This window comes from Oncorhynchus mykiss, chromosome 16 (assembly GCF_013265735.2).
Source record: "Oncorhynchus mykiss isolate Arlee chromosome 16, USDA_OmykA_1.1, whole genome shotgun sequence".
In the NCBI taxonomy this organism is placed as follows: domain Eukaryota; kingdom Metazoa; phylum Chordata; class Actinopteri; order Salmoniformes; family Salmonidae; genus Oncorhynchus; species Oncorhynchus mykiss.
In genome coordinates this window covers 66,269,637-66,296,790 of record NC_048580.1, presented here as the reverse complement: position 1 = coordinate 66,296,790, position 27,154 = coordinate 66,269,637, and the positions used below count along the sequence as shown (strand labels likewise).

General features: G+C 43.2%; 2 protein-coding genes across 2 annotated transcripts; both read left to right on the top strand.

Moving 5' to 3' along the window:
* Window positions 1-351: 351 nt before the first annotated feature.
* On the top strand, window positions 352-15,835 carry LOC110492566 (V-type proton ATPase subunit S1-like protein). The gene is made up of 6 exons (XM_036947568.1): window positions 352-542; window positions 12,081-12,136; window positions 12,343-12,419; window positions 12,646-12,896; window positions 13,090-13,384; window positions 13,489-15,835. The coding sequence occupies exons 1-6, from the start codon at window positions 442-444 to the stop codon at window positions 13,753-13,755; spliced, it is 1,047 nt and encodes a 348-aa protein (XP_036803463.1). The 5' UTR covers window positions 352-441; the 3' UTR covers window positions 13,756-15,835.
* A 4,472-nt stretch (window positions 15,836-20,307) lies between these two features.
* ddx20 (DEAD (Asp-Glu-Ala-Asp) box polypeptide 20) lies at window positions 20,308-27,154 on the top strand. The gene is made up of 11 exons (XM_021566966.2): window positions 20,308-20,583; window positions 22,437-22,531; window positions 22,706-22,874; window positions 23,002-23,116; window positions 23,721-23,863; window positions 24,014-24,152; window positions 24,306-24,364; window positions 24,532-24,614; window positions 24,768-24,873; window positions 25,226-25,327; window positions 25,474-27,154. Exons 1-11 carry the CDS (start codon window positions 20,388-20,390, stop codon window positions 26,772-26,774), a joined length of 2,508 nt encoding a protein of 835 aa, XP_021422641.1. The 5' UTR covers window positions 20,308-20,387; the 3' UTR covers window positions 26,775-27,154.

The window sequence follows — 27,154 nt, the reverse complement described above, 5'->3', positions numbered from 1 at the left end:
AACATCCTGTCCTGTCCTCCTACACAATCTGACCTTGACATTCCCAGGTGATTGTTTTTTTCCTCTCTTTCTCTGTGTATGCGTGTGTGTTTGTGTATGTTTCATGTACATTATTGGTCTGGAGTAGGTATATGGGGATGAGGGGGGGGTGGGGGATAATAAGCCTGTCTATACTTAGGGTTTGCCTGCAGCTATGCTTGCATGAGAGAGGGAGAACGAGAGAGAGAAAAATAGGGAGGATGACAGAGAAGGGAGAAGGGAGGGAGAGGTGGAAGGGAGGGGCTGTGTGACTGTGTGAGTATGACGCACATTGATCTCTTCTCCTGCGTTGTGACTGGCTGCTACGGCTGTCTGTCAGTGAGCTAAGTGGCTGGCGATACAGGGAAGGAGAGCAGATAATGAAGCGGAGCTCACCAGCGGCAGTCTCCTCTCATTGTCTCAATGGCTGCACACGCGTTCCTCCTGCTCTCCTCTGCCTTGCTGTCTGCCCTCAGCCAGCCCACCCTGTCCTTTGATCAAGTGCCTGCACTCCTAGAGAGAAGGTAAATACCCTCTGTGATTTGGGAGAGAGATTGGGGAGGGGGGGTCCAAGGATGCTGGGAGGCTGATGTGCAACAAGGGTCTTTCTTCCTCCCTCCCTCTCTTTCTATCTTTCTTTCTTTCTTCTTCCCTCTGTCTCCCTCCCCTTCTCTCCCTTCCTGTCTCTCTCTCTGTCTTTCTTTCTCTCTCCCTCACTCTCTCCCTTCCTGTCTCTCTGTCTCTCTCCCTTCCTGTCTCTCTGTCTCTCTCCCTTCCTGTCTCTCTGTCTCTCTCCCTTCCTGTCTCTCTCCCTATCTCTACTTAAATACACAAGGCATCACATCTGATAACGATGCTGCTGCTGTAAAAGCGTTGTTGAATCTGTGGTCGGATACTGTAAGGTTGTGTCTATTTTAGCATGCATCAGGCATTTGTCATTGATCCACGGCTGTTGTCTGTCTGGCATGGAGCAGGTAAATAAGGCCAGGACAATGGAAGGCCAGGTAAATAAGGCCAGGACAATGGAAGGGAGGGGAGAGGAGGAACAAAACAAAGGGATGGGACAGAGGAGAGGAAGGGCTGGTCTGTTGGGCTCTGTTTACAGATGAAGAGAAAGAGGGAGAGAGAGGGTGAGAAAGAGAGAGAGAAAAAGAAGGGTGAGAGGGTGGATGCTACTCGGTCTTGTCTGCGTACACACGGTCCTGCAGGTCAGATGTAGCAAGATTAAATATTCAGAGGCCAAACCCAGGCAGTACAGACCTGTCTCTGAGAGAGAGAGAGAGAGAGAGCAAGAGAGAAAGTGAGAGAGCGAGAGAGGGCCTTTGTCAACACTGCTGCTAGGGGCATTGACGTTGGGAAAGGTGCAGGAATCAATGTTTACCTCTGCATGGAATTTTTATCATTGATGGCAGAGAATTATTTTTCTTTCTCAGCACCACAAAGGGGGGCAATGTTGAGGCTTTATGCTTACTCTCTTGGAGATATACTTCATAACATTACAGTTGTATTCACTATATAACAATTACAATCAATACTACATTCAGAACTACTGGTTGTTGTGAGGATTCTAATGGTTTTCTGTTGATATTCATGGGGGCGGCAGGTAGCCTAGTGGTTAGAGCGTTGGGCCAATAACCAAAAGGTTGCTAGATATTGAATCCCTGAGCGAACAAGGTAAAAATCTGTTGTTCTTAACTGACTTGCCTAGTTAAATAAACTAAAAATATTTCAGATGTGAATATTTTGGCAATTTTCGCTTGGCTCTTCAACTAAACAATTACCGGGACAGTATACTTTTGTCTGTTTCCAATGAATAGTTTCACATACTATAGAAATGTTTACACAACCAGACAAAGACATTCTGTATCGCTGTAATTGTATATACTGTATTTCCATGTTAAATGAGTCAATGTCAACAGGCTTGACTAATTCTTTCTTTTCTCATGGCTTTGACCATCAGCTACCTTAGTTGCATTCCTTTCTTCTATCTTTCAAAAGTTAACGCTGCGTCTTCAAAACAAACAGGAGACAATATAGTTCTCCCATGTTGTTTGTCTGTCTTACTACATACAGTATATTGGTTCCTCTCTGCTCTGCCACAAACTGAAATTCTGTTATATAAAAAGAACTGCCTTTAATTTCAAAGATCTATGTTCACTGGCTAGAGGTTCATAGAGACGGAAGTGTACATTCAGGGGGGAAAGTAGGATAGTAGAGAAAGATCCATATGAAAGGTACTGTAGAAGGGTAGCTTTAGAGTTTCAATAGGAATGTTATTAGCTAGACCAGGGCTCTACAACCCTGTTCCTGTAGATCTACCGTCCTGTAGGTTTACAATCCAACCCAGTTCCTGTAGATCTACCGTCCTGTAGGTTTACAATCCAACCCTGTTCCTGGAGAGCTACCGTCCTGTAGGTTTACACTCCAACCCTGTTCCTGGAGAGCTAGCGTCCTGTAGGTTTACACTCCAACCCTGTTCCTGGAGAGCTAGCGTCCTGTAGGTTTACACTCCAACCCTGTTCCTGGAGAGCTACCGTCCTGTAGGTTTACACTCCAATCCTGTTCCTGGAGAGCTACCGTCCTGTAGGTTTACACTCCAACCCTGTTCCTGGAGAGCTACCGTCCTGTAGGTTTACACTCCAGCCCTATTCCTGGAGAGCTACCATCCTGTAGGTTTACACTCCAACCCTGTTCCTGGAGAGCTACCCTCCTGTAGGTTTACACTCCAGCCCTATTCCTGGAGAGCTACCATCCTGTAGGTTTACACTCCAACCCCAGTTGTAACAAACCTGATTCCGTTCATCAACCAGCTAATTATTAAAATCAGGTGTGCTAGATTAGGGTTGGAGTGAAAACCTTCAGGATGGTAGCTCTCCAGGAACAGGGTTGGAGTGTAAACCTACAGTAGGGTAGCTATAGACTCCGGACTAGAGCCATGTCCAACATCACAATACCTTTTAACTGATGAACATTCAACATGCCTGTTATCTTAAACTTACCTGTAAAACATACAGTACCAGTCAAAAGTTTGGACATCAACTCATTCAAGGGTTTTTCTTTATTTTTACTATTTTCTACATTGTAGAACAATAGTGAAGACGTCAAAACTATTAAATAACACATATGGAATCATGTAGTAACCAAAAAAGGGTTAAAGAAATCAAAATATATTTTATATTTGAGATTCTTCAAAGTAGCCACCCTTTGCCTTGATGACAGCTTTGCACACTCTTGGCATTCTCTCAACCAGCTTCATGAGGAATGCCTTTCCAACAGTCTTGAAGGAGTTCCCACATATGCTGAGCACTTGTTGGCTGCGTTCATACTGATTCATACATTCTCTTTTTGTTCATATTGTTTTACCTCTCTTATCAAAGTACTCATTAAGGACTATTTTCTGATTAACTTCATCTTGACCAGTAGCAGGGATCTGAATCCTGATCCCAAGCAGACCTCACTATATTTATCACACCTCCAAATCTGTCCTGAGGTCAGTTCTTAAGCATGTCACCTGAGTAGCAGCAGGAGACCTTAGAGTCTCTCTAAACGCTTTAGTCTTAATCTGCTCTAATAGTCTATTATTAGTCATCACCTGCACGTACAATTAACGTATCAAAGGCATGTAGGAAGGAGTAACGCAGACAGGATATTGGTGCTAAGTGATAATGCCTCCTGACCAGGATAACACAGGTTACAACCTCAACGGGGCTTCCCTGAATAAATGAAGGGTAAATAACACAGGTTACAACCTCAACGAGGCTTCCCTGAATAAATGAAGGGTAAATAACACAGGTTACAACCTCAACGAGGCTTCCCTGAATAAATGAAGGGTAAATAACACAGATTACAACCTCAACGAGGCTTCCCTGAATAAATGAAGGGTAAATAACACAGATTCCAGCCTCAACAAGGCTTCCCTGAATAAATGAAGGGTAAATAACACAGGTTACAACCTCAACAAGGCTTCCCTGAATAAATGAAGGGTAAATAACAGAGATTACAGCCTCAACAAGGCCTCCCTGAATAAATGAAGGGTAAGTAAAACAGACGACAATTGAAACATATCCTGGTAAACTACTTGATGTATAAGGCAGAAGTAGAGAGAGGCCCAGAGAGGTAGGAGACGCTGAGAGTTCATCGAGGTACCAATCTCCATCTCTGTAGAGCAGTGCTTATGAACAGAGTCACTGCATTGGCAGAGCGGGCTTGTCCTGTTTACTGTTTGATGCGTACCACACCTGCTCCAGCATAGCCAACTCAGCCCAGTAGAGAGTGTATGTGTATCATTCTGTTGTTTGTGTTATCGTTTATCAATGTATGTTTGTGTGTGAATGGGTGCATGGTATACAGTACATCTCCATGAATGTTTGTGTGTCTGGACTGGTGTATGACTCTTTGTATATTTGAATATGCAGATGCTAGTGCGTATAGTTTATATATGCCTGTTCCTTCTGTATGACTGTGGGTCCATGTGTCCCTGTGTGTCCTGGTGGCAGGTAGCCTAGCGGTCAAGTGCATTAGGTCAGTAACCGAAAGGGCGCTGGTTTGAATCCTAAAGCCGACTAGGTGAGAAATCTATTGGTGTACCCTTGAGCAAAGCAGTTTAAAGTAATTGCTCTGGATAAGAAAGTCTGCTAAATGACTAAAATATAAATGTGTGTCTGTCTTCTTGTGTTGATGAGTGCCTCTGTGAGGTGAGCCAAGGAGTGGCTGTGGAATAGCTTTGATTATATAAAGGGCCTGTTCAGCACTCGGGCTCCGTGTGACAGGGTCAGCCAGTAACAGGGTTGCAGCTGACCTGGCCAAACTGGCACAGGAACAAACGGTGGGGCTTACTTGCGTTTATATACAAACACTTGCAAGGCAGCCTCTTCCTGCCAGCTGAATCCTGGGTATTCACTCGTGTGTGGAGCTGTGGAGTTTAGGAAACCGGGCTGATGGAGGACCTATTAGTGTAGTTGAGGGTAAAATGAGGTCTTTAGTGTCCTTCGGCGCCGTAGGCCCCTGTGTTGATTTAGTTACATTCGATGCATATTGGGTGTAAATCAGATGGGATGTTTTTATTGAGTGGCCGTGTTGTTATGCGTCTGTTTATTTTACGCTGGGTGTCTGGGCAGGAGAACAGATACAGGTGATAAGTCACAGACGTCAACCAGCCTGGCACGCTATCACAGTCTCACATGCCAGGTCAAACTGCCAAACGGCACCACGGCACTACTAGGGCATGCACACATCAAGAATTCAACACATCAACTTCCAACATCATTATCTCAGCACCTCCATTTTAGGGTAAGCTCAGTCTACATTAGATCTACTGTAGCCTGCATCAGAGAAGCTAAACTCCATCGTAATTTGATTCATACACAGAACAGCAGCTTACTCTACATAGTGTGCGCAATGGAGAGGACCAAAGGTAGACTACAAGGGACACTATCGTCACAACAGTGGCGGCTGGTGGATGGGAAAATTGGAGGATGAGCTTATGGTCATGGTTGAAATGGGATAGAAAAGCCATCAAATACTTGGAAACCATGTGTTCATTATCATGACAGCCCATCCAATCAGAAAGTTCTGGGTCAATAAAGGCAACGGGGACATTAGGAAATGTGCTCCGGGGGGGGCAGGTAATCCAAAAGAAGGTGACCTTGCTTAAGGAACATTAATGAATTACACATTTGCGTATTTAATTATGTGTAAGTAAACGCGCGCCATCAGCAGCAGGGTGCCACTGTCTGCAGAACACCGCCTGGTCTGAAAAACATTGAGTTCATCAGTGGTATTTTTTCTGTTTCTGTAAATGAAAAGTACAACACTTTTTGCTAAATAAATACGAAATAGCAAGATTATTTTCTTCTAAAAATGTTAATCTACTAAAAGGTAGAGAAACACCATGCTGTTGTTGTGCATCCCTACGTCTAAATAAATACGAATTAAATGTTCCTTAAGTTCATCAACTCTCCTCTGTTTGGAAACAAAACTAGACAATTAGGCTGTTGTATCCTTTCTGCAACCTCTGTGCATGTTTAGACATTGTAACTCTGCTTCCTAACATGTAGCTAGAATAAGATAAAGGAGGATAAAGGATTAGACACATATGTCATAGGGCAAACAAGTCGGGAAATAGGCATGACAGGGAGCTCTTCCAATTGTCCCCAATGTGCATGGTCCTATTATCTACTGTTCTCCACAAATAGTGCACTTATTATTTCCCCAACTAATCAAAGCCAGCTTGGTTGAAGCCTATGATTAGTTAATATGTTGAATCACATGTAGGTCGATTGCTTGGCTGGAACAAACGCCTGGACCCATACAGGCTTTTCGAGGATAAGAATAGCCACTCATGGTCTAATCTCTCTTCTTGTCATGCAGCTGGACCTGGAGAGCTCTCGGTGCATCCTGGTGCTCTCCTGGTGTAACGGATGTGAAACGGCTAGCTTGGACCTGGAGAGCTCTCGGTGCATCCTGGTGCTCTCCTGGTGTAACGGATGTGAAACGGCTAGCTTGGACCTGGAGAGCTCTCGGTGCATCCTGGTGCTCTCCTGGTGTAACGGATGTGAAACGGCTAGCTTGGACCTGGAGAGCTCTCGGTGCATCCTGGTGCTCTCCTGGCACTAAACTGTTTTTAGCCCCATAGACGCTGCTCCTGTGTTCCACCCCTACACTAATCCTGATCCCTCAGTCAGGTGGGCGGGCAATGAGTTGCCCCTAGCCTGGCAGGAACTTCCCCTGGTGTCCACCTGACCTCCTGGAAGGATGCTAACTGATACTAGGTTGACCTTCTTCTAATCTAACGCTTCCTGAAAAGCAACCCCTTCTAGCCCCTGACTGCTAACAGCTCACTTCTCAGAACTAACTAAGCCTGTTATGACTAGTAATTGTCCTTGACTTGAGCAACAGCCCCACAAATTATATATGTCAAGTCCAAGCCTGCTTTACCTGGGCCCGGTTTCCCGATAGCGATGGAATTTAAGTTTCCAAGTGTTTTAATTATGCATTGTTCCTACAACGGCCCGAAGATGTAACGTGCGTTTCCCAAAACACCACATAGAGAGAACATTCGCTGAGTGCGTCGTTAGACCATGTGACCATGTGTAGATACTGGTAGGATCGAAAGAAGACCATCGCTGCTCTCGAAATCAGCTTCACCCATTTAAATGTTATGTTAACATTACAACTACTCCACAATACTGACGACGGATCAGCCCCTAGAGAGATATTATCACCAATGGCTGCAAATATTGACGGGGTTTATTATGCTTAAGAAATAATATTGCACTAAATCACAGATTGGGCACATCATTGCGCTGTTGTTACTCACCATGAAATATAGACAACAATTACAGACAAGGCAAAACATAACTCAATTGACTGAACATGGACTTGATTTCATTGTGATTGAAACAATTTAGCCACATATGCAGTCACATTGGCTTCCATTTGAGGCAGATTTTTATTATTCACTTGTTTATAACAATTGCAAAGACTTTGGCAACTTTGTATTTGTAGTTAATTAACTTCGTTCTGCAGTTATCGGCAGTCACCGCCAGACAGATAAACTTCTTCATTCTATGTTTAGCAGAGATCTTCCGTGAAGAAAGTGACATGGAAGGGCAAAAAAAAGCATCTAACGACGCACTTAGCTGTTCTACTAGTGATCGTAGGAGGTGGGTAAATAACGAGCGTTTTCAAGTGCAAGTTTAGTAACGATGGTTTTAACAATGCTCTTAGCTCGCAGATTTAACGGTGCTACTACGAAGGTTCTAACCTTTGCTTTAAGATGCTTTTGGGAAACCTGGGCCCGAGGCAATAGCAACAGAGCAAACTGCCTCAGACCATTTAACTGTTCCTGAACAACAGCGTTTGTTACAGCTCTCTAGAAATAGGGTTGGTAATCACTAGACCATGTCACACTGGGCACAAGTTGTTTGAATCAACGTTGTTTCCATGTCATTTCAACAAAGCATATAAATGTGATGACATTGAGTCAACATGGAAAACTGATGGGATTTGCAAAAAGTAAATGAATGAGAAATACTTTTTTTTTTCTTTTTTTCATCCAGCCTTTACCTAAATGCAATGACATGATTAAAATATTTGTTGGTTTTACTTTGAATTCACGTTAGATAACTCAATCAAATGTTTATCAAAACTAGACATTGAACTGTCATCTGTGCCCAGTGGGGAGTGCCTTTCTGATATCCCTTCCTGAACCCAGATAGAACCCTTCCTGAACCCTATAGTCTTGAGCCAGGTGGACAAGTGCACAGAGCCATGTGACTGGCAGGTTACTGTCTGATAACAGCAGATGTGTAACAACACAGACATGCCCAAGACCGGGGTATTAAATTCCCCAGATGGATAGCTACCCCAGAGGAAATGATCAGGGTAGAATTTTCTAAATAAAATATAATTTCTTCCAATCCAGCTGATCAGCTAAACAGCCTGTCTAATACCTGGTAGTGTTCAGACAGTGAATTCCAACAAAGAGTACTAGCCTATGTAAATTGACATCCCAGCTACTTCTGCACAACGTACTATAGGGCCCAATTCAGTCAAGCAAAGCATAGGTAAAGGTTCCACAAGAAAAGGTCAACCAGTGAAGAACAAACACCATTGTAAATACAACCCATATTTATGTTGATTTATTTAAAATGTACTTTTGTACTTGTATTTGCACATCATTACAACACTGTATAGAGAGAGACATAATATAACATTTCAAATGTCTCTATTATTTTGGAACTTCTGTGAGTGTAATGTTTACTGTTAATCTTTGTTTATTTCACTTTCGTTGATCTATTTCCCTTGCTTTGGCAATGTTAACATATGTTTCCCATGCCAATAAAGCCCTTGAATTGAATTAAAGGCAAACCTCATAGCAAGTTCACTCACAATGTTTACTTTACACTGAGTTGTCAATTGGGTTAAAAGCTACACTCAACAGTCCCTGCAAGCTATTCCTCTCACAGACATTGTCATTCGATATTGATGCAAAAACAACGTATGAAGTGCTTAAAATATAGGGCAAACCCTCAGAGTGAATCTGCACTGTGGTTGTTCTTTATCTATGCCTAAAAGCATTCCAGCTTTTATTTTACTTTTCCTGTTGAAAAACAATATCTCATGTATAAATATGGTAATGTACACAGACTTAAGAGTAAAAAAAATACATGTTTTGAGAAAAATAGTGTTTGTTTTTTTATACCCAACTGCAAACTTCAAGGTGTCCATTCAATGAGTTGGTCTGATGGGTGCACTGTGATGTCATAGGCCTCCCCAGTGCTTGAGGAACAATAGAGGAGTATTAGAATAGCCCCCCCACACACACACACACACTTGTACCATGTTATGAGGATACCTGTACCACCTATTAAGATGAGCCTTTGTTCAGTAAATCAGCTGATAAATTAGTTGAAAAGGAGAGTGAGACTTTAAAGGAATTGGGTGCCTTAGTTTTGACACCAGCCTGATCAGGTCTGGGTGCTGATCAGGTCTGGGTGCTGATCAGGTCTGGGTGCTGATCAGGTCTGGGTGCTGATCAGGTCTGGGTGCTGATCAGGTCTGGGTACTGATCAGGTCTGGGTACTGATCAGGTCTGGGTACTGACTGTACAGCCTGTCTGTAAGTTCACTGCATGCTGAGCAGAGGCAAGGTATTCAAACGCATAATCTAACCAAGTTCCCACACGTGCACACACACACACACACACACACACACACGGATTGAGATGAACCACTGGGGGTTTAAGCCACAGACAGCCTAGCCTGCATGGTAAAGCTGGTCGTTATGGATAAATTGACAGAATTATCACGATAAATAGAACCATAACATTCATGTACACTTGTTACCTTACTTTTATATATTACCATATCATTAGCACTACTACTACGGGGCGGCAGGTAGCCTAGTGGTTAGAGCATTGGACTAGTAACCAGAAGGTTGTAAAATCGAATCCCCGAGCTGACAAGGTAAAAATCTGTCATTCTGCCCATGAACAAGGCAGTTAACCCACTGTTCCTAGACTGTCATTGAAAATAAGAATTTGTTCTTAACTGACTTGCCTAGTTAAATAAAGGTAAAATACTACTACTTTGAATGTTGTTACTATCAATTGTACCTGTTACGTACATTTAGAGATGAATTAGACCAAGGTGCAGCGTGGTAGGCAAACATCTTACTTTATTTAAAATGAACACCGAAAAAACAAAATACAAAACGACCGTGAAGTTCTGCAGGCTACACAGCACCTACACAAAACCAAGATCACACAAACAACAGGTGGAAAAAAAGGCTGCCTAAGTATGATCCCCAATCAGAGACAACGATAGACAGCTGCCTCTGATTGGGAACCCTACCCGGCCAACAAAGAAATAGAAAAATTAGAATGCCCACCCAAATCACAACACGACCTAACCGAATAGAGAAATAAAAAGTCTCTCTGAGGTCAGGGCGTGACAGTACCATTAGCCCATATTAGCAGACTTATTTCCTTTAAACTTCACATTTCTCTAGTAGACTATTTATTGGGATTATCGGTATCAGTAAAATGTCCTCGATAAATTGTCGGCATCAATCATTTTCGTCCCAGCTCTACTGCATGATCAGCCTGGGCAGGACAGGACAATACAAAGCTGACCAATCACAACTATACTGTCAAATGATTGTGTTTATCCTCTGATACTGCATGTTGGCCACAGCTAGTGTCAAGGTTTGATAGTAAATAAAATAAGCTTTGTATTGGGGAGATATACCACCAGCCCCACCCATTACCAATGTGTAGCTGCCACCAGCATGCCAGCCTTTTGGAGCCAGAAAGTAGTGGTGGGGGGAAAACATTTACAGTTACATACTGGGATATTATTTTTGACGATGTATCATATCCTTTTGACAATATCATATTTTCGCTAGTTGTCTGTACCTGCACCAAAACTCTAGTATTGTTCCTTCATAGCTCGTTGGCTGTACCTGCACCAAAACTCTAGTATTGTTCCTTCATAGCTCGTTGGCTGTACCTGCACCAAAACTCTAGTATTGTTCCTTCATAGCTCGTTGGCTGTACCTGCACCAAAACTCTAGTATTGTTCCTTCATAGCTCGTTGGCTGTACCTGCACCAAAACTCTAGTATTGTTCCTTCATAGCTAGTTGGCTGTACCTGCACCAAAACTCTAGTATTGTTCCTTCATAGCTCGTTGGCTGTACCTGCACCAAAACTCTAGTATTGTTCCTTCATAGCTCGTTGGCTGTACCTGCACCAAAACTCTAGTATTGTTCCTTCATAGCTCGTTGGCTGTACCTGCACCAAAACTCTAGTATTGTTCCTTCATAGCTCGTTGGCTGTACCTGCACCAAAACTCTAGTATTGTTCCTTCATAGCTCGTTGGCTGTACCTGCACCAAAACTCCAGTATTGTTCCTTCATAGCTAGTTGGCTGTACCTGCACCAAAACTCTAGTATTGTTCCTTCATAGCTCGTTGGCTGTACCTGCACCAAAACTCTAGTATTGTTCCTTCATAGCTCGTTGGCTGTACCTGCACCAAAACTCCAGTATTGTTCCTTCATAGCTCGTTGGCTGTCCCTGCACCAAAACTCCAGTATTGTTCCTTCATAGCTCGTTGGCTGTACGTGCACCAAAACTCCAGTATTGTTCCTTCATAGCTTGTTCTCCATCTTCTTTTTAAATAGGGAAACAATTTTGTTTTCAGCACTTTTATTTCCATGTATCGAATCGCAATACATATATAATCGTGAGAATTGCAATACATATCGTATCGCCACCTAAGTATTGTGATATTGTATCGTGAGGTCCCTAGCAATTCCCAACCCTACCAGAATGCTCAGCAGACATTGGCTATGATGATCTGGTTAGTGATCAAAAGGTGAACTGCTGAAGGTATAGTATCGTATGGGGACATAGAACATATTGGTTGGCCACTAATAGTATAGCTTGCCTATATTGCCTTGTGCTGGTTTGAAATCTGCTCTGTCAACTCTGAGAAAATATGTGCACGGACATGTAGCTGTATCTTTTAACCACATTTGTCATTTTCTCTTGTCTTTACAGCACAGAAGTCGACTATGTTACAGAGGTCGCATACCCAGCTGTGAGAATCAGAGCGGGTAAATAACAAATCATGTCTCATGATTATGAGCCTGACGCAATCAAGCCTGTCGTAGACATGTTTATGCAGTATCGGTTTAAAAACTACTGCCCAAACACACAGCTTGAAGCATCAATGTCCATGTAGGTAGGCAGTGTATTTTTTAAGCAAGTATATTTTAGCCAAATAGTATTTGACTGTTTTATTTGTGTTTCTGTGTGTCAGGTGGTATTGATGGAATGAGCTTGGTGGCTGAGGGTTATGTGCCCACTGAGGAAAGCACACTCAAAAGATTACTGAAGGTAGAGGTCTCTCTCTCTGTCTCTCTTCTCGCTCTCTTTCTATCCCCACTCTCTCTGATCCTGTGCATCGCAGTATCACATCGCCCCCTAGGGGACACTGTTCAGATTCTCTACAGTTTGTTTTACTAGTCTTACTATTACTACCGTGAAAACTATGTGTGTGGCGTTTCTTGTCAATCAATTATATTAATTGATCCAATCTCCCCTCTACCTCTCCTCTCTGCAGCGGGACAGCTGGCACCACCTCAACCAGCATGGTCATGACAAAGGCAAGAGAAAGCTGCTCCAGTCCCCCATATTCGGGCCCTACTCTCCTCTGAGCGTGGCCTACAATGGCAAGACCTGCATCCTGTTCAAAGCCAAGCGCCTGGCCGTCCGCTACAAGAACCACACCTTCATAGACCTGACGGAGAAGACCTTCGGACCCAACGCCCCTGTGGACACCAAGGGATCCATCTGCACCAAGGAGAAGGCTACGTAAGTACTGTAAATCATGTCCGACCATGAGTTGTATCGACTGCTATGTAGTTATCAAAAGTTTAACTTATACATTCAATTAATGGAGGAAAATATTGTTACAATGAGATGAGTCCTGTATATCTCACTCAGGATCTACCTACTAAAGGCCCGGTCCTTTTCAATCAACATTTGAGTTTGTTTTTGTATACAGGCTATCACTGAAATTTGGCGATGTGGAGGACCTCAGGGGACTTGTTATCAGGTTGCAGATGTCCAACACGTTCTATGAGTCGGCAGGGCAGAACTGGTTCACCTTAGACAGCGTCCACATCCACTACAACTGGACCCATGAGGCTACATTCAACGCCAGCGAGGTGTACGCCCCCGCCACCTCCTCCTATCACTGCCAGCATGTCAGCAGTCAGCACAAATATGACACCCTCCTGGTGCCCAGCTCACACACCGACACCTCAGCTAACTGGCACATCACGTTTACTGACTTCCAGGTATGGAGCTTTGACTGTTTTTAAGGACTGATTGATTTATCTATTAAAAAAACTTGTTTACTTCACCTTGTAATATTTCCTATTTCCTCTCTTCCTCTCTGCAGATCCAGGCGTTCAACGTCATGTCTGATAAGTTTGCGTCGGCCAGCGACTGTGCCACCTTCCTGACCCCAGCCATACTGATGGGCCTGGTGACCTCTCTGATCCTGCTGTTGGTGCTGGCCTACGCTCTGCACATGGTGGTGCACCTCAAACACATCGACCGCTATGAGGAACATAAAGCTATGGTGTATTTCCCACGCAGGCTGAGCAAAGCTCTAGAGCGTAGGGCCTCACAGCAGTACGAGCTACCTGACAAGAACTGCCTGTGAGAGTGGGAGGAAGAGAGAGGGAGAAGATGGAGAGTCGTGGATGCTGGTGAATGAAAGTGGGAAAAAGTTGCACCCACACTGTTTTCCATGCTTCCAAATGTTTGTTTACTAGTGACAACTATTTTCACCTGTTGGCTTTTGCCTGTTCTCTATTATAAGACCAACATGTTAACATGTTAACAATACTAAGCTTTCACATTTTTTGAAGCATTAAAACTGTGTTTGTCTACCATCCTTCCTTTTTTCATTGACCTGAACCTTCACATTCATTTCCTGCCTAAGGTTATTGGATGTTAAAACCTCTTGATCGTGGGGTTGAAGGTCAGGAAGAGACCAGGGGCCCTGGAGGGACACAGTGTCACCAAGCTTTCACCTCAGCCAGGCACTGAAGCACCCGATTCAACAGTAAACGACTGCAGCTAACCCTGCCATCGTCCAACCCTGCTTAGGGGCCCTCAACCCTTAGCATAACTGGGCTTTGGTGTGTGGAGTCCCCACTCCCCATCCTAGCATTGACACATTGCCAAATTCATACCAATACAAGGAATCTTTTGTCGAATCTCATGGCATTTTCACTGAATTAGCTGCACTCTGTCATAAATTGAATAAGGTCGTCTAGCACAGTGTTTCTAAAATGGAGTGTGAGGACCCACTGGTAGATCACAGACACATCTTACTGGGTTAAGATAGTACTTGAGCTGGAATCTTGTTTGTGATAATCTGGAGGGTATCTCAAGAATTCTAGAGGGTTTTGGTGGTTCATGTCACAAAACTATTTGGGAACCACTGGTCTGGCACCTGGCTGGAGTGAACTAGATTGGTCACTGTGGCTCTCCTGAACCTCTGGGGTTTCCCACCCTGCCCCTGGCGTAGACTTTTGGGACTTGAATGGACCAGCCGCCAGTCTGAGGGGTTCGACTAACTAGCACAACATGGGTTAGCCTGGCAGGCGCTAATGGCTAACTCTCAACACTAAAGACTAAACATGGAAATAAGCTGCACAAGACTGCCCTTCTGAGGGCAACGAACGACGCGGGTCTATAGGAAGATGTCACTCACTGAGAGTCTATGGAGTACGGACAAGGGAGGTGAAGGAGCTGCCAGCCTCGCTGCTGGGTTTTTGACTGCCAAAGTGAAGCTAAAGGATTTTCCATAACGCATGACAATGTGAACATGAGAAGTACAGTTACAATGTAAATAACAAATGAAAAACACTCAAATGTACAGATGTATCTCTCAGCTGAAGTTTTTTTTAATATACAGTGTAATCAAGAAATACTACTAGGTACAGGAAGGCTATTCTACTACTGCTCATAATCACAAGGATATACAGTGCTGTAGATATGTTAAGGTCGTATGATCATAGCTGTTTACTATCTTCAGATGGCGCACAATTACATAGTTATCAGTGAAACATTGTGCTATGAGGATCGGTGACAGTATCAATGCATATTTGTTTTTTTCTACAGTATTACCATATAACACTGTCTGTCTTATAATTGTCTTGAACTGGGCCAGACATGACACCCTAGAAGTACAGTCCAGTTTAAAGGTAGATTCAGCAGTATGACATCATTGTCCACAGTGGGGCGACTTCCTGCTTCACAGACACAATAACAGATTCAAATCTGCCAATATTTCCCTGTCTGGGGAAGAGCCAATAGAGGCAGTCTTGGCAGATTATAATTTTGTTGTTGTTGATTTCTGTAAGCGGGATGTCACCCTGCTGTGTGTGATGATGTCATATTGCTGAGTCTACCTTTGATCCAACTGTGACTTTCCAGTACAAATGTAAACATAGGGACGATACTTATGGAATGCCGTCCGTCCGCAAGTACATATAGAGGCCATTATACTCCAGAGACAACACTAGCAACCAGTAACAACATCAGTAACTCACTATTACAGAATAACACTCAGCATGACAGAAAGTAGATCTTACATTCGATATGGCAGTTCTGTCAGTCTGTAGCAGTGTACTTTGGTCATAAATGTATCCTACAAACTATGAAACCAGTGGAGGAGGTTTCTCCATGGAACAATTTATGTAGTTTGATCAATAAACAATAATCAAATTAAATTGCTAAGAGTCGCCTTGTTATGTCTGGTGGGTTATTTTGCCTTTACCACGGTAACGGAATTGCACTGAGGCTCAAATTTTTCACTTTAAAATGTATGCCATACAGAAACCATTGATTTCAAGGTTTAACAAACCATACAACTATGCACAATGACTATTTATTTTACATTTTACACAAAGAACTGTGCAGAAGCTAAGTTTGGTAACAGAATTTCAGTAAAATCTCCCTCATAATTATGGATATGAATGTCACTTTCTTCATGGTGATGTGGAGGTAGACAAAGGTAGAAATATCCTCCTTTGCATATTTGGGTATTATTCTACACACTGGCTATTACTTTGGTGAACCCCAAACAAGAGCAAATTTGGTTCGGACCCAACCAAATCTGAACCAATCATAGACGTCTATGTTTCACACGTTTGGACATCAAAGTACAGCACAGTTGAGATGAGTTCAGAACAGTATAGTAAAGTATATTTCAGAACAGTACAGTAAAGTATAGTAAAGTATAGTTCAGAACAGTACAGTAAAGTATAGTTCAGAACAGTACAGTATAGTATAGTAAAGTATAGTTCAGAACAGTACAGTAAAGTATAGTAAAGTATAGTTCAGAACAGTACAGTAAAGTATAGTTCAGAACAGTACAGTAAAGTATAGTTCAGAACAGTACAGTATAGTTCAGAACAGTACAGTAAAGTATAGTAAAGTATAGTTCAGAACAGTACAGTATAGTATAGTAAAGTATAGTTCAGAACAGTACAGTATAGTTCAGAACAGTACAGTAAAGTATAGTAAAGTATAGTTCAGAACAGTACAGTAAAGTATAGTAAAGTATAGTTCAGAACAGTACAGTAAAGTATAGTAAAGTATAGTTCAGAATAGTACAGTAAAGTATAGTTCAGAACAGTACAGTAAAGTATAGTAAAGTATAGTTCAGAACAGTACAGTAAAGTATAGTTCAGAACAGTACAGTAAAGTATAGTAAAGTATAGTTCAGAACAGTACAGTAAAGTATAGTTCAGTACAGTACAGTACATTACAGGGTACTCAACTCCAGTGTATTGTCCTCTACTGTACTGTCCTGCACTATACTAAACTTTTTCCTCTACTGTACTGTACTGTACTGTACTAAACTGTGCACTTCAAACCTGTGAAACATAGACGTCTATGATTGGTTCAGATTTGGTCAGGTCCTGAATGTCTATGTTTGGTCCAGATCAAGGCTGGTCTGGACATCTGTGGACATCTGTAGACATCTGTAGATATCTGAAGACATCTGTAGACATCTGTAGACATCTGTAGACGTCTGTAGACGTCTGTAGACATCTGTAGACATCTGTAGACATCTGTAGACATCTGTAGACGTCTGTAGACATCTGTAGACATCTGTAGACATCTGTAGACGTCTGTAGACATCTGTAGACGTCTGAAGACATCTAAAGACGTCTGTAGACATCTGAAGATGTTGAAATGAAAGCTGTTCTGGTGTCAGTGGGTGCTCAGTGGGTAAGGATGCTGGTTACAGTAAATGGAAAGAGAGGGGGCTCATGGGTAGATGTCAGTAAGAGGTGGGGGAGGTGACATTAACAGGAGAGATAGAAAGGCAAAGAGAGAGAGATAGATAGATAGAGATAGAGGGAGAGAGAGATAGAAAGGCAAAGAGAGAGAGATAGATAGAGATAGAGGGAGAGAGAGCGAGAGAGATAGAGAGAGATGGAGGGAGAGAGAGAGAGAGAGAGGGAGAGAGAGATAGAGAGAGATGGAGGGAGAGAGATAGAGAGAGAGATGGAGGGAGGGAGAGAGAGAAAGAGGGAAAGAGAGGGGTTGTCAAAACTGTTTTCACACTTGCTTTGACCACCAGTGGACCGAAAGAAAAAGAAAACAGTTAGCAGAACATAACAGTGTGCCAGTTAGTAGAACATAACAGTGTGCCAGTTAGCAGAACATAACAGTGTGCCAGTTAGCAGAACATAACAGTGTGCCAGTTAGTAGAACATAACAGTGTGCCAGTTAGCAGAACATAACAGTGTGCCAGTTAGCAGAACATAACAGTGTGCCAGTTAGCAGAACATAACAGTGTGCCAGTTAGTAGAACATAACAGTGTGCCAGTTAGCAGAACATAACAGTGTGCCAGTTAGCAGAACATAACAGTGTGCCAGTTAGCAGAACATAACAGTGTGCCAGTTGGCAGAACATAACAGTGTGCCAGTTAGCAGAACATAACAGTATGCCAGTTAGCAGAACATAACAGTATGCCAGTTAGCAGAACATAACAGTATGCCAGTTAGCAGAACATAACAGTGTGCCAGTTAGCAGAACATAACAGTATGCCAGTTAGCAGAACATAACAGTATGCCAGTTAGCAGAATATAAGTGTGCCAGTTAGCAGAACATAACAGTGTGCCAGTTAGCAGAACATAACAGTGTGCCAGTTAGCAGAACATAACAGTGTGCCAGTTAGCAGAACATAACAGTGTGCCAGTTAGCAGAACATAACAGTGTGCCAGTTAGCAGAACATAACAGTGTGCCAGTTAGCAGAACATAACAGTGTGCCAGTTAGCAGAACATAACAGTGTGCCAGTTAGCAGAACATAACAGTGTGCCAGTTAGCAGAACATAAGAGTGTGCCAGTTAGCAGAACATAACAGTGTGCCAGTTAGCAGAACATAACAGTATGCCAGTGGACTGTAGCAGCTAGCAGGTGACAGCTAGCAGGTGACAACCACAACTGTGGTTTGTGACTACTACGATTTCCAATTTTAGCCAAATGAATTGCAGTAATTCTGTAATTCTGTTACTGGTTTGTGGGAAATTATTCTACCAATTTGGAAATTATTTGACCAATTTCGTTAAATAAAAATTCATAAACAAAATAGATATCAGTAAAAACACAATATAACTAATTGTTACTTCTCTGAACTTTCATTATCCTCCCTCCTCATGAGAAATTTGAAAATATCTTAAAGATTTGCAGGATTTTGGTAACAGAATTTGAAGGCTAAGGGCAATGTCTCAAACTTACAGAAGGCAAATACTAAATATAAGTCTGTATTATTTGGCAGGGGTCTTTACTTCAACATGGTTGTGTTTTGATATATTTCTAATACTTTTTAAGACTTTTTCTGGTAGATGTTTTCAAAGACCCCTTTTCCATCTGACCAGAAATGAAAGCACTTTCTAATTTCTAATATTTAAGATAGAACATATTGAAAATGTATCTATGCCTTCATTTCTTAAAAATATAGACTCTTATCTTTCATTTGATACCTAATTTGACATGTTCCTATGAACTTCCCATGTTGGTGCTCATGGATCATTTTACATGCCCCTTTTTGCTTCATTGTCTCTTTACATGCAATACATCTACAAGGGGATTCAAGTTGTATTTTCTAATAATTCAGTCATCCAAATGTTGTAATTCACTCATCACATCAAGGGGCTTACTCCTGTCTATTAGAATGTGTTTCAGAAATCAAAATGTTTTGCATTTAATTTAATGATCTGGCCTGCCTTGAAGTGTATAACTCTCCTCAGTCCAAAGCCTTCAACCCCTCAACCCCATACCTCAATGCATTGTCAGATCTGTCACTCTGTCCCCTCCAGCGCCATCTGCTCTCTCCTCTCACCTGACGGGTCATCGCCTCTCGCAGGGACAGTTTACTTGTGGGCAGCTGACCAATGACAGGCCTGCCTATTCAAATGTTCAGAGGAGAAGTATGATAAAACCATTACGTGATGGCTTCCTTGAACACCCATAGTTTGACATAATTGCTTGTGGTGAGATACCTGGTAGCCTAAAATATAAGTAGCCTTCTGATGTACTTATCCCTCTCTCTCACCATGTATGTGTCTGTGTCTGTGTGTGTGTTATCGGATAATAAGAAAAGCTATCTGGTATTATCATTAAAAGATGCAGATTTTATGGATAACATCAGCTAAATAAATGTTAAGAGACGATGCACAGGGAAGATCTAAATTACATACTCCTCACGTCCTCTCTCCTCGTCTCCTTCTCAAAACCCATTGGAGGAGAAGGTCAGAGGGGCGGGCTTCTTGCTTGGAGACGAGGAGAGAGGACTCGAGGAGTATGTAATTTAGATCTTCCCTGTGCATCGTCTCTTAACATTTATTTAGCTGATGTTATCCATAAAATCTGCATCTTTTAATGATAATACCAGATAGCTTTTCTTATTATCCGATAACACACACACAGACACAGACACATACATGGTGAGAGAGAGGGATAAGTACATCAGAAGGCTACTTATATTTTACTTATATTTTAGGCTGAGATTTTCCCTCTGACTCATAGGACTCTGACTAAGAACAGACACACTTTATTGACCAAAACAATGGTCAGTAAACCACATAGACCAGACCCCGCTGCTATCGCACTGGTGCCTATAGGAGAGCCACCCCCTTACGCATTCTTAATTTATCCACCATGTTTAACCGTACAGTAGATGGCGACAAACAGGGACACAAAAAAGAAAACGTCTAATAACGAGAAACAGCAACATCTCGCGATACTACCGGGTTTGTTTGAAACATGGCTTCCTCAATGAAGAAGGCTGCCCACGATATTGAAACGCGAAAACGGACTGATGATGTTGTCTTGTCGGGCGGTATCGACTTCAACGCCCTGTTGTTGTCGCAGCCCGTGCTCGATGGACTGGCGGCTTCTGGATTCAAGAAACCGTCTCCAATCCAGCTCAAAGCCATTCCGTTGGGGCGATGCGGACTCGGTATGATCTGGTCGTCAGCGTCTACAGTAGTTAACGTTACGTCTTAGCTAGCTAGCAATTTTATGTCTTAACCACCTAACTTCCCGTATTCTAGTCAGTTTCTAGTCTGTTTTCTAGTCTGTTTAGACTCTCATTTGAATTTATGCCGCGTTGATAACCAAATGGGATGGTGGAAGTTACCAGTTGGGAAGTCGTAAATACTAGTTTGATGCATTCACGTGCTTTGAACTCGTTGAGAAACGCCGATTTGCCAACACGCTTCGTCAACCATAATTTAAAAGTACAGTTATCATGCTTGTAAACAAATTATAGTGTTCTCCCAAAAAAATATGAATAGATCTTTTTGTAAATAATGTTTTGTTACATTTAATAACCAAAGATAGTGGATAAATGAAGATAAAAGGCCTGAGTGAACTATCATTGTCTCCCATAGACACCAATGCAATAGCAGCTGGGTCTGGTCTACTTAGTTCATTGACCTAAATTGCAGAAGTGGGACCGAGTCATTGTTTTACAAGTCACAAGTAAGTCTCAAGTCTTAGTACTCAAGTCTCAAGTCAAGACCTTCAAGTCTCAAGTCCTAAACTTTGAGTTTCTAGTCCTAAACAAGTCATAACGTGCTCCACCAAATGTAATACCATTTCATATTTTTAACAAGAATAATAGTTAGTATATTACATTTACGCAAATCATGAATGCTTTTAAAAATATCTATGTATTTATTACTTTACTTTCCAAATAAACGTTATATTCCCATGGAAATACATGGGTGGCCATGAGAAAGACCCCCCCCCCCCCCCCTCCCATAGTGATCGACTGTCGAGGAACACTATGGGGTGCAATTGGACCATGTTAACTTGTACACAATCGCCCAACCTTAACACACACACATTGTGTTTACAGTAGGCTAATGTATGTCAATGGTTTTAGGAACAGAAGTAACATCAGGCAGGATTTAGGCTACCAACTGCCTAGCCAGTTGTAGCTCAATCTTGGGTGCAATGATCACGTTCCCGCACTGACTGACTGACTGGGTGGAGGCTTGTGATTTAACGTTCTATTAGCCTACATGATACACTAGTAAAGTAATAAATATATAGCTGTTGGCTATATTAGCCACGACTTACCGTTCTTTATGCAGCTTCAAATGCCGAACAAAGTTGGAAATTGTTTGTGCCTCCGTCTGTAATTTTCTTCCCGCATGTTTTGCAAGTTGCCATCTGTTTTTTGTTGATACAGCGTCGTCTTTATATCAGAAAATAATAATTTTGGGTATCATCTTTCCAAGGGCTCCATCTGAATTCACCAGCCGACGTTCCTCTGCACTGCCACGCGCAACTTGATTGGCTGCTGGTCCGATTCAAATTGTAATCCGTTAAATTAAGAGTTGATGTGCTGCTCACTTTTTTTTTTTAATAGCATCATTTTTAATATTTCGGCTTGGGGAGGGTATCAAGTCAGGTCGAGTCATAAGGCTCAAGTCCATGTCAAGTCACGAGTCATTGGTTTCAAAGTCGAGTTGCAAGTCATCATATTTGTGACTCGATTCCACACCTCTGTTAAATCGAACCAGAAAAAAACATCAAGGGTGGTGTCTCACTTCCTCTTCAAAGTCTGCCCACGATATTGAAACGCGAAAACGGACTGTTGATGTTGTCTTGTCGGGCGGTATCCATTTAGCCTTAAAGGCTATTAGGTGACGTCAGGCTCACGTGCATGGCTCTCAGGTGTTTGTCACCTGATGCATGCGCACATGTGCAAGTGTTTACATAGCTATCTGTAAATATTATGTAAACTATTTAGGACAGGAAGCTGGCAACCTACATGCCTCATGTCTGTGTGCTGTATTTCAGATCTGATAGTGCAGGCCAAGTCTGGCACAGGGAAGACCTGTGTGTTCTCTGCCATCGCCCTGGACTCTCTGGTAATGGAGAACACTACGACACAGGTGACTCAACTCACTCAATTTATCATAACAGAGACATGCATTCATTTCACATGTCAAGGTTGAATGTCATCTATGACATCTGTTTGCTTGACTCTATATTTGGACAGATTACAGGCAAATCTTTGACATAGGATGGACATTGTGTATTGACCAAAATTTCCCTTCCTGTGACAGGTGCTGGTGCTAGCCCCGACCCGTGAGATAGCAGTGCAGATCCACTCTGTGGTGATGGCTATAGGCAGTGCCATGGAGGGCCTGCAGTGTCATGTCTTCATTGGGGGGACGCCCGTCAGCCAGGACAAGATCAGTCTCAAGAAGTGCCACATCGCTGTGGGATCACCAGGTCAGTGACTGTAGGCAAACCTATACAGTTCCTTTGTCATATAGGTAAATAACCATGGCAACAGTATCATGTGTATCAAACAGGGGCATAAGTCTAATTGTATATCGATGTGTTCTTTCCTGGCCAGGACGTATCAAGCAGCTGATTGAGCTGGGTCTTTTGGTTACCGCCAGCATCCGTCTGTTTGTGCTGGACGAGGCTGACAAACTACTGGAGGAAGGCAGCTTCCAGGACCAGATCAAGTGAGACACACACACGGGTCTTCGATCAACTCCACCTGACGGACTCTCTGTCTCTCCTAGAGATCCTATTCAATTACTAGAACGGCTAAACCTTTAAAGAGCCTAAAGGGACTGAAAATGGCAGCCATTGTGGTCAGGGAGACATCCAAACCAGTCTAATTGGAATGAATGACAAAGGCATAGGTGATGCATTTCCTGCTTTTACTCGTGCAGGATAAAAAGTAAGGCATGTAAATATCAGAAATTATGTAATAGAATTGTCAACCTAAAATACTGTCATCAGTCTTTCCCATATTCATTTAGCAGTGGCTTTTTATATATATATATATATATCATTTTCTGGATGCTAAAATGTTTTCAGTGTAAACTTAAATGACTAAAGACAGATATAACGTATGTAGAAAAGTTAATAGAGCGATACATATATTCACTTTAAAACAGCAACATTTTGTGTCTGGCCAAAAGGCGGGCCTTTAAAATGTTTGTTTGGAGACTGGGCTATTGGCCATGCCCCACCCTTACCAAAATGGCTGACGTTTTATACAATCATAAGAAAGAAGGTTCATGTCCATTATAATATTCTTATTTCTAATTCTATCTCTAGTTGGATATTCTCCTCTCTACCGGTCAACAAACAGATGTTAGCCCTGTCTGCCACCTACCCAGAATCCCTTGCCCAGCACCTGGCCCACTACATGAGAGAGCCCACCTTCGTCAGACTTAACCCCTCCGACCCCGGACTCATAGGTCAGTATCACAGCTCAACCAGTAACACCCAGGTACAGCAGGCATCACGTCCCAGACGGACACAGAGATATTCCATGATTTTGGGTCATGATTAGCAAGAAGATTGTGCTGTGTTTTATTTAACTGAGATGTGTATTCTGCCCCCCTCAGGTTTGAAGCAGTACTACAGGCTGGTGCACTCCCATGCCATGCCCCATAAGGTGTTTGAGGAGAAGGTTCTGCTCCTGCTGGAGCTGTTCAGTAAAGTTCCCTTCAATCAAGCTCTGGTGTTCTCCAATCTGCACACCAGGTAGGACCCTCAGCTGTAGGGTTACTGTAAAATCAACGAGCTATCTGAATAACTGTCTACACAGTCATTTGTTTTGCAGTGTAGTCTCCCTATTAGTAGTTTGTTTCATTTTTATTTTTGTTCAATCATGTCTTATGGTTTTTATCCCTACAGGGCTCAGCATTTAGCAGACATCCTGTCCTCGAAGGGCCTTCCTGCTGTCTGTATCTCAGGTGAGAGTGGGCCAGGGCCAGTAAGGAGCACTATACTAGAGTACATTACTCTTACTATATTCTACTGTTACTACTACTAGTCTAACGCCATAATAAAACTGAATCAGATGTGATGTGGTGTATTATGCTGTGGTGTAACGTGTGTGTGTGTGTCTGTGTGTGTGTAGGTAGTCTGAGTCAGGACCAGCGAATGGAGGCCATGTCTAAACTGAAGCAGTACCAGTGTAGAGTACTCATCTCTACTGACCTGGTGAGTGTTTCAGCAACATGACCTCACACCTACCTCATCTCCACAATAACCTCACAAAGGGCTCTCCTATCCTTACAAATGTCCTTAAGAACAGAACATTTCTGTACCACTTGCTAAAAGCAGCCTCCCCCTCTCCATCTTCTTCTCTCCCAGACCTCCAGAGGTATAGATGCTGAGAAGGTGAATCTGGTGATCAACCTGGATGTTCCTCAGGACTGGGAGACCTACATGCACCGTATAGGACGAGCCGGACGCTTTGGTGAGTTCTGCCTGTCAACACAGCCATTATACCGCCATCACAGGGCTAGGACGTCAGTCTGGTCCTAATGTCTGTCTTACACTGCTAGTAGAGACTAGCTGTAGACCTCGGTCTATAGATTGGTCCCAAGGTCAACAGGTTGGCTAATCACTCAGCCGTGTGTGTGGAGGTGATAGACAGAACCCTCTAGGCGACTACAAACTGGGTCGTCATGACAAACTCAGGCTGGCAGGAGTGGCATCCTTTTGTTGTCAGAACTTTGCTTTACCTCTCCCTCTTTACACACACACACACACACCTGCTAGCTGTTGTGGATGGGTCCTCATAAGGAGTGTTTTCTCTTTTGTCCCAGGTACACACGGGCTGGCAGTGACCTACTGTTGCCATGGCGAGGAGGAGAACAAGATGATGGCCATCGCTCAGAAGTGCAACCTAATTCTTTGCGCTCTACCAGGTAAGATCTGAATGTCCTTGTGACCTTTGCTTTCAGTCATAGATCAGATTGTGGATTTGTTTTCTCATCTTTTTACAAATGGAGCATTAGTGTGGTGTTGCTGTGTTATTGTGATGGATCTCCTAACCCCATCATCACTCCTCCAGACCCCATAGAGCCAGGGCTGATGCAGGAGCCCTGTGACTGGGATATCACTGTGGAGGCCCTGACACCAGGGACAAATTCCCAGGTGTTCCCCAAGACAGAGCGAAGGAGACGGGCTAAGACCGAATCCCCAGCCCCTAAACCCATCAGGGATCAGGACCCCAGCCCTGTCCACCCAGAGAGCACTGAACCCAGCCGACCATGTAAGAGCCAGCACACAGCCAGTCCTGTGGCTAAGGCTGGTCTGAAGCACAAAAATGCATCCCCTGCCCTGGATGTCCTCCTACCCCCTCCCAAGGCTTCAGTAGTCCCTGGGGCCTCCCTAGCTCTCTCCCGTAAAGAGCAACAGGATGCCCTGCCAAAGATCCCTCCGCTCAGCGCCTTCAAGAGTCAAAGGTCAGGGATCATGACCTTCCAGGAGGCAGAGCTGGACTTCCAGAGCTTCATCAGGGAGGGGCTGGGAAGGACCGTGGAGGTCATCCGACAGTTCAGAGGTCACGGAGACGACGGCGAGGGATTTAACGGTCAGCACGGCTACGAGGAGTCTCATACACTCCAGGATGACGATGTGCCACTCACACACACACACATGACACGGAACGGAGAGCGTCCACCAACACCCACACAGCTGCTTCTAAAGACGAACTCTGACCCGTCACCTTCGGAGTCGACTTCTGATGGGTCCAGCTCTGACTGTGACATGGAGGAAGACCGGCAGGCTGACGAGTCAACGCAGAGCTCCACAGATCAGACCAGAGGAGCTGAACACAAACCAATCGTTCCGATTCAAACTCAATCTGCACAGCAATCCACAGTCATGGATGGGGCAAGGAAACCAAAGTGTACGCCACCTAGAAGCCAACCCAACTCACCGTCTGTACCCCATCCTAGCCACCACAGATCCCCCAGACCAGAGGGGAGAGCTGTGAGTACAAACCCCGGGGAGGGGGAACCTTTGTTGTGGAAGGCAAAGGGCAGAGAGGCTACAGCACAGCAGTGGAGTAGGGAGACGGCTAAGAAAGTCAAAGGGGAGAAGAGAGATATTTTAGAGGAGAGGAAGATGCCTGAGAATCGAGGGAGTGAGAGGAAGAGGGACAGAGTGAGTGAGGTAGAGCAGGAGGAGGATGATGGTGAGGGTTATGAGGGCTACTGGAGGGCCTACTACAGAGCTTGGGAGGATTACTACGCCTCCATGCCCCCCTCTCACCACCAGGGTTACCATGGCTACCACAGTATGGCGTCCAGCTGGATGGCTGCCTACCGTATGAACTCTGTGTACATGGAGGAACTGTTAAAACACTAACACAGGGCTTCACACGTAGACCAGAGAAACTGAGTTAAACTTCTGCCAAAGACATGAGCTATTCTTTCCACTCAATGTCTGCTGTTATCAGTGAAACAAACAAAGTTAAAGATGGTTAAAACATTAAAGATCTCTTTGTAGGAGCAGCAAACGGTGAACAAACATGAATCATTTCTTCAGTTATTTTAAGGAAGTCACTGATTTCCACGTAACAATGTTATTTTGCTGTACACGTTTTGGTCTTTAATTTTGAATGTAAAATAGTGGATTTACGCTAATATTATTGCATGGTAAATGAATGACTTTACTACGTGCATTATTATTATGCCTACTTTGTGTACATGTGTACGTACTTTTATAATAAAGATCCTTTTGTTCAA

Bases quoted from the DNA above. Each gene is read 5' to 3' on its own strand.
- LOC110492566 (XM_036947568.1), top strand. From the start codon at position 442: ATGGCTGCACACGCGTTCCTCCTGCTCTCCTCTGCCTTGCTGTCTGCC. The intron at 543-12,080 runs GTAAATACCCTC...TTGTCTTTACAG, and splicing joins CCTGCACTCCTAGAGAGAAG to CACAGAAGTCGACTATGTTA. The intron at 12,137-12,342 runs GTAAATAACAAA...TCTGTGTGTCAG, and splicing joins AGCTGTGAGAATCAGAGCGG to GTGGTATTGATGGAATGAGC.
- ddx20 (XM_021566966.2), top strand. From the start codon at position 20,388: ATGGCTTCCTCAATGAAGAAGGCTGCCCACGATATTGAAACGCGAAAA. The intron at 20,584-22,436 runs GTATGATCTGGT...GCTGTATTTCAG, and splicing joins GTTGGGGCGATGCGGACTCG to ATCTGATAGTGCAGGCCAAG. The intron at 24,615-24,767 runs GTGAGTGTTTCA...CTTCTCTCCCAG, and splicing joins TACTCATCTCTACTGACCTG to ACCTCCAGAGGTATAGATGC.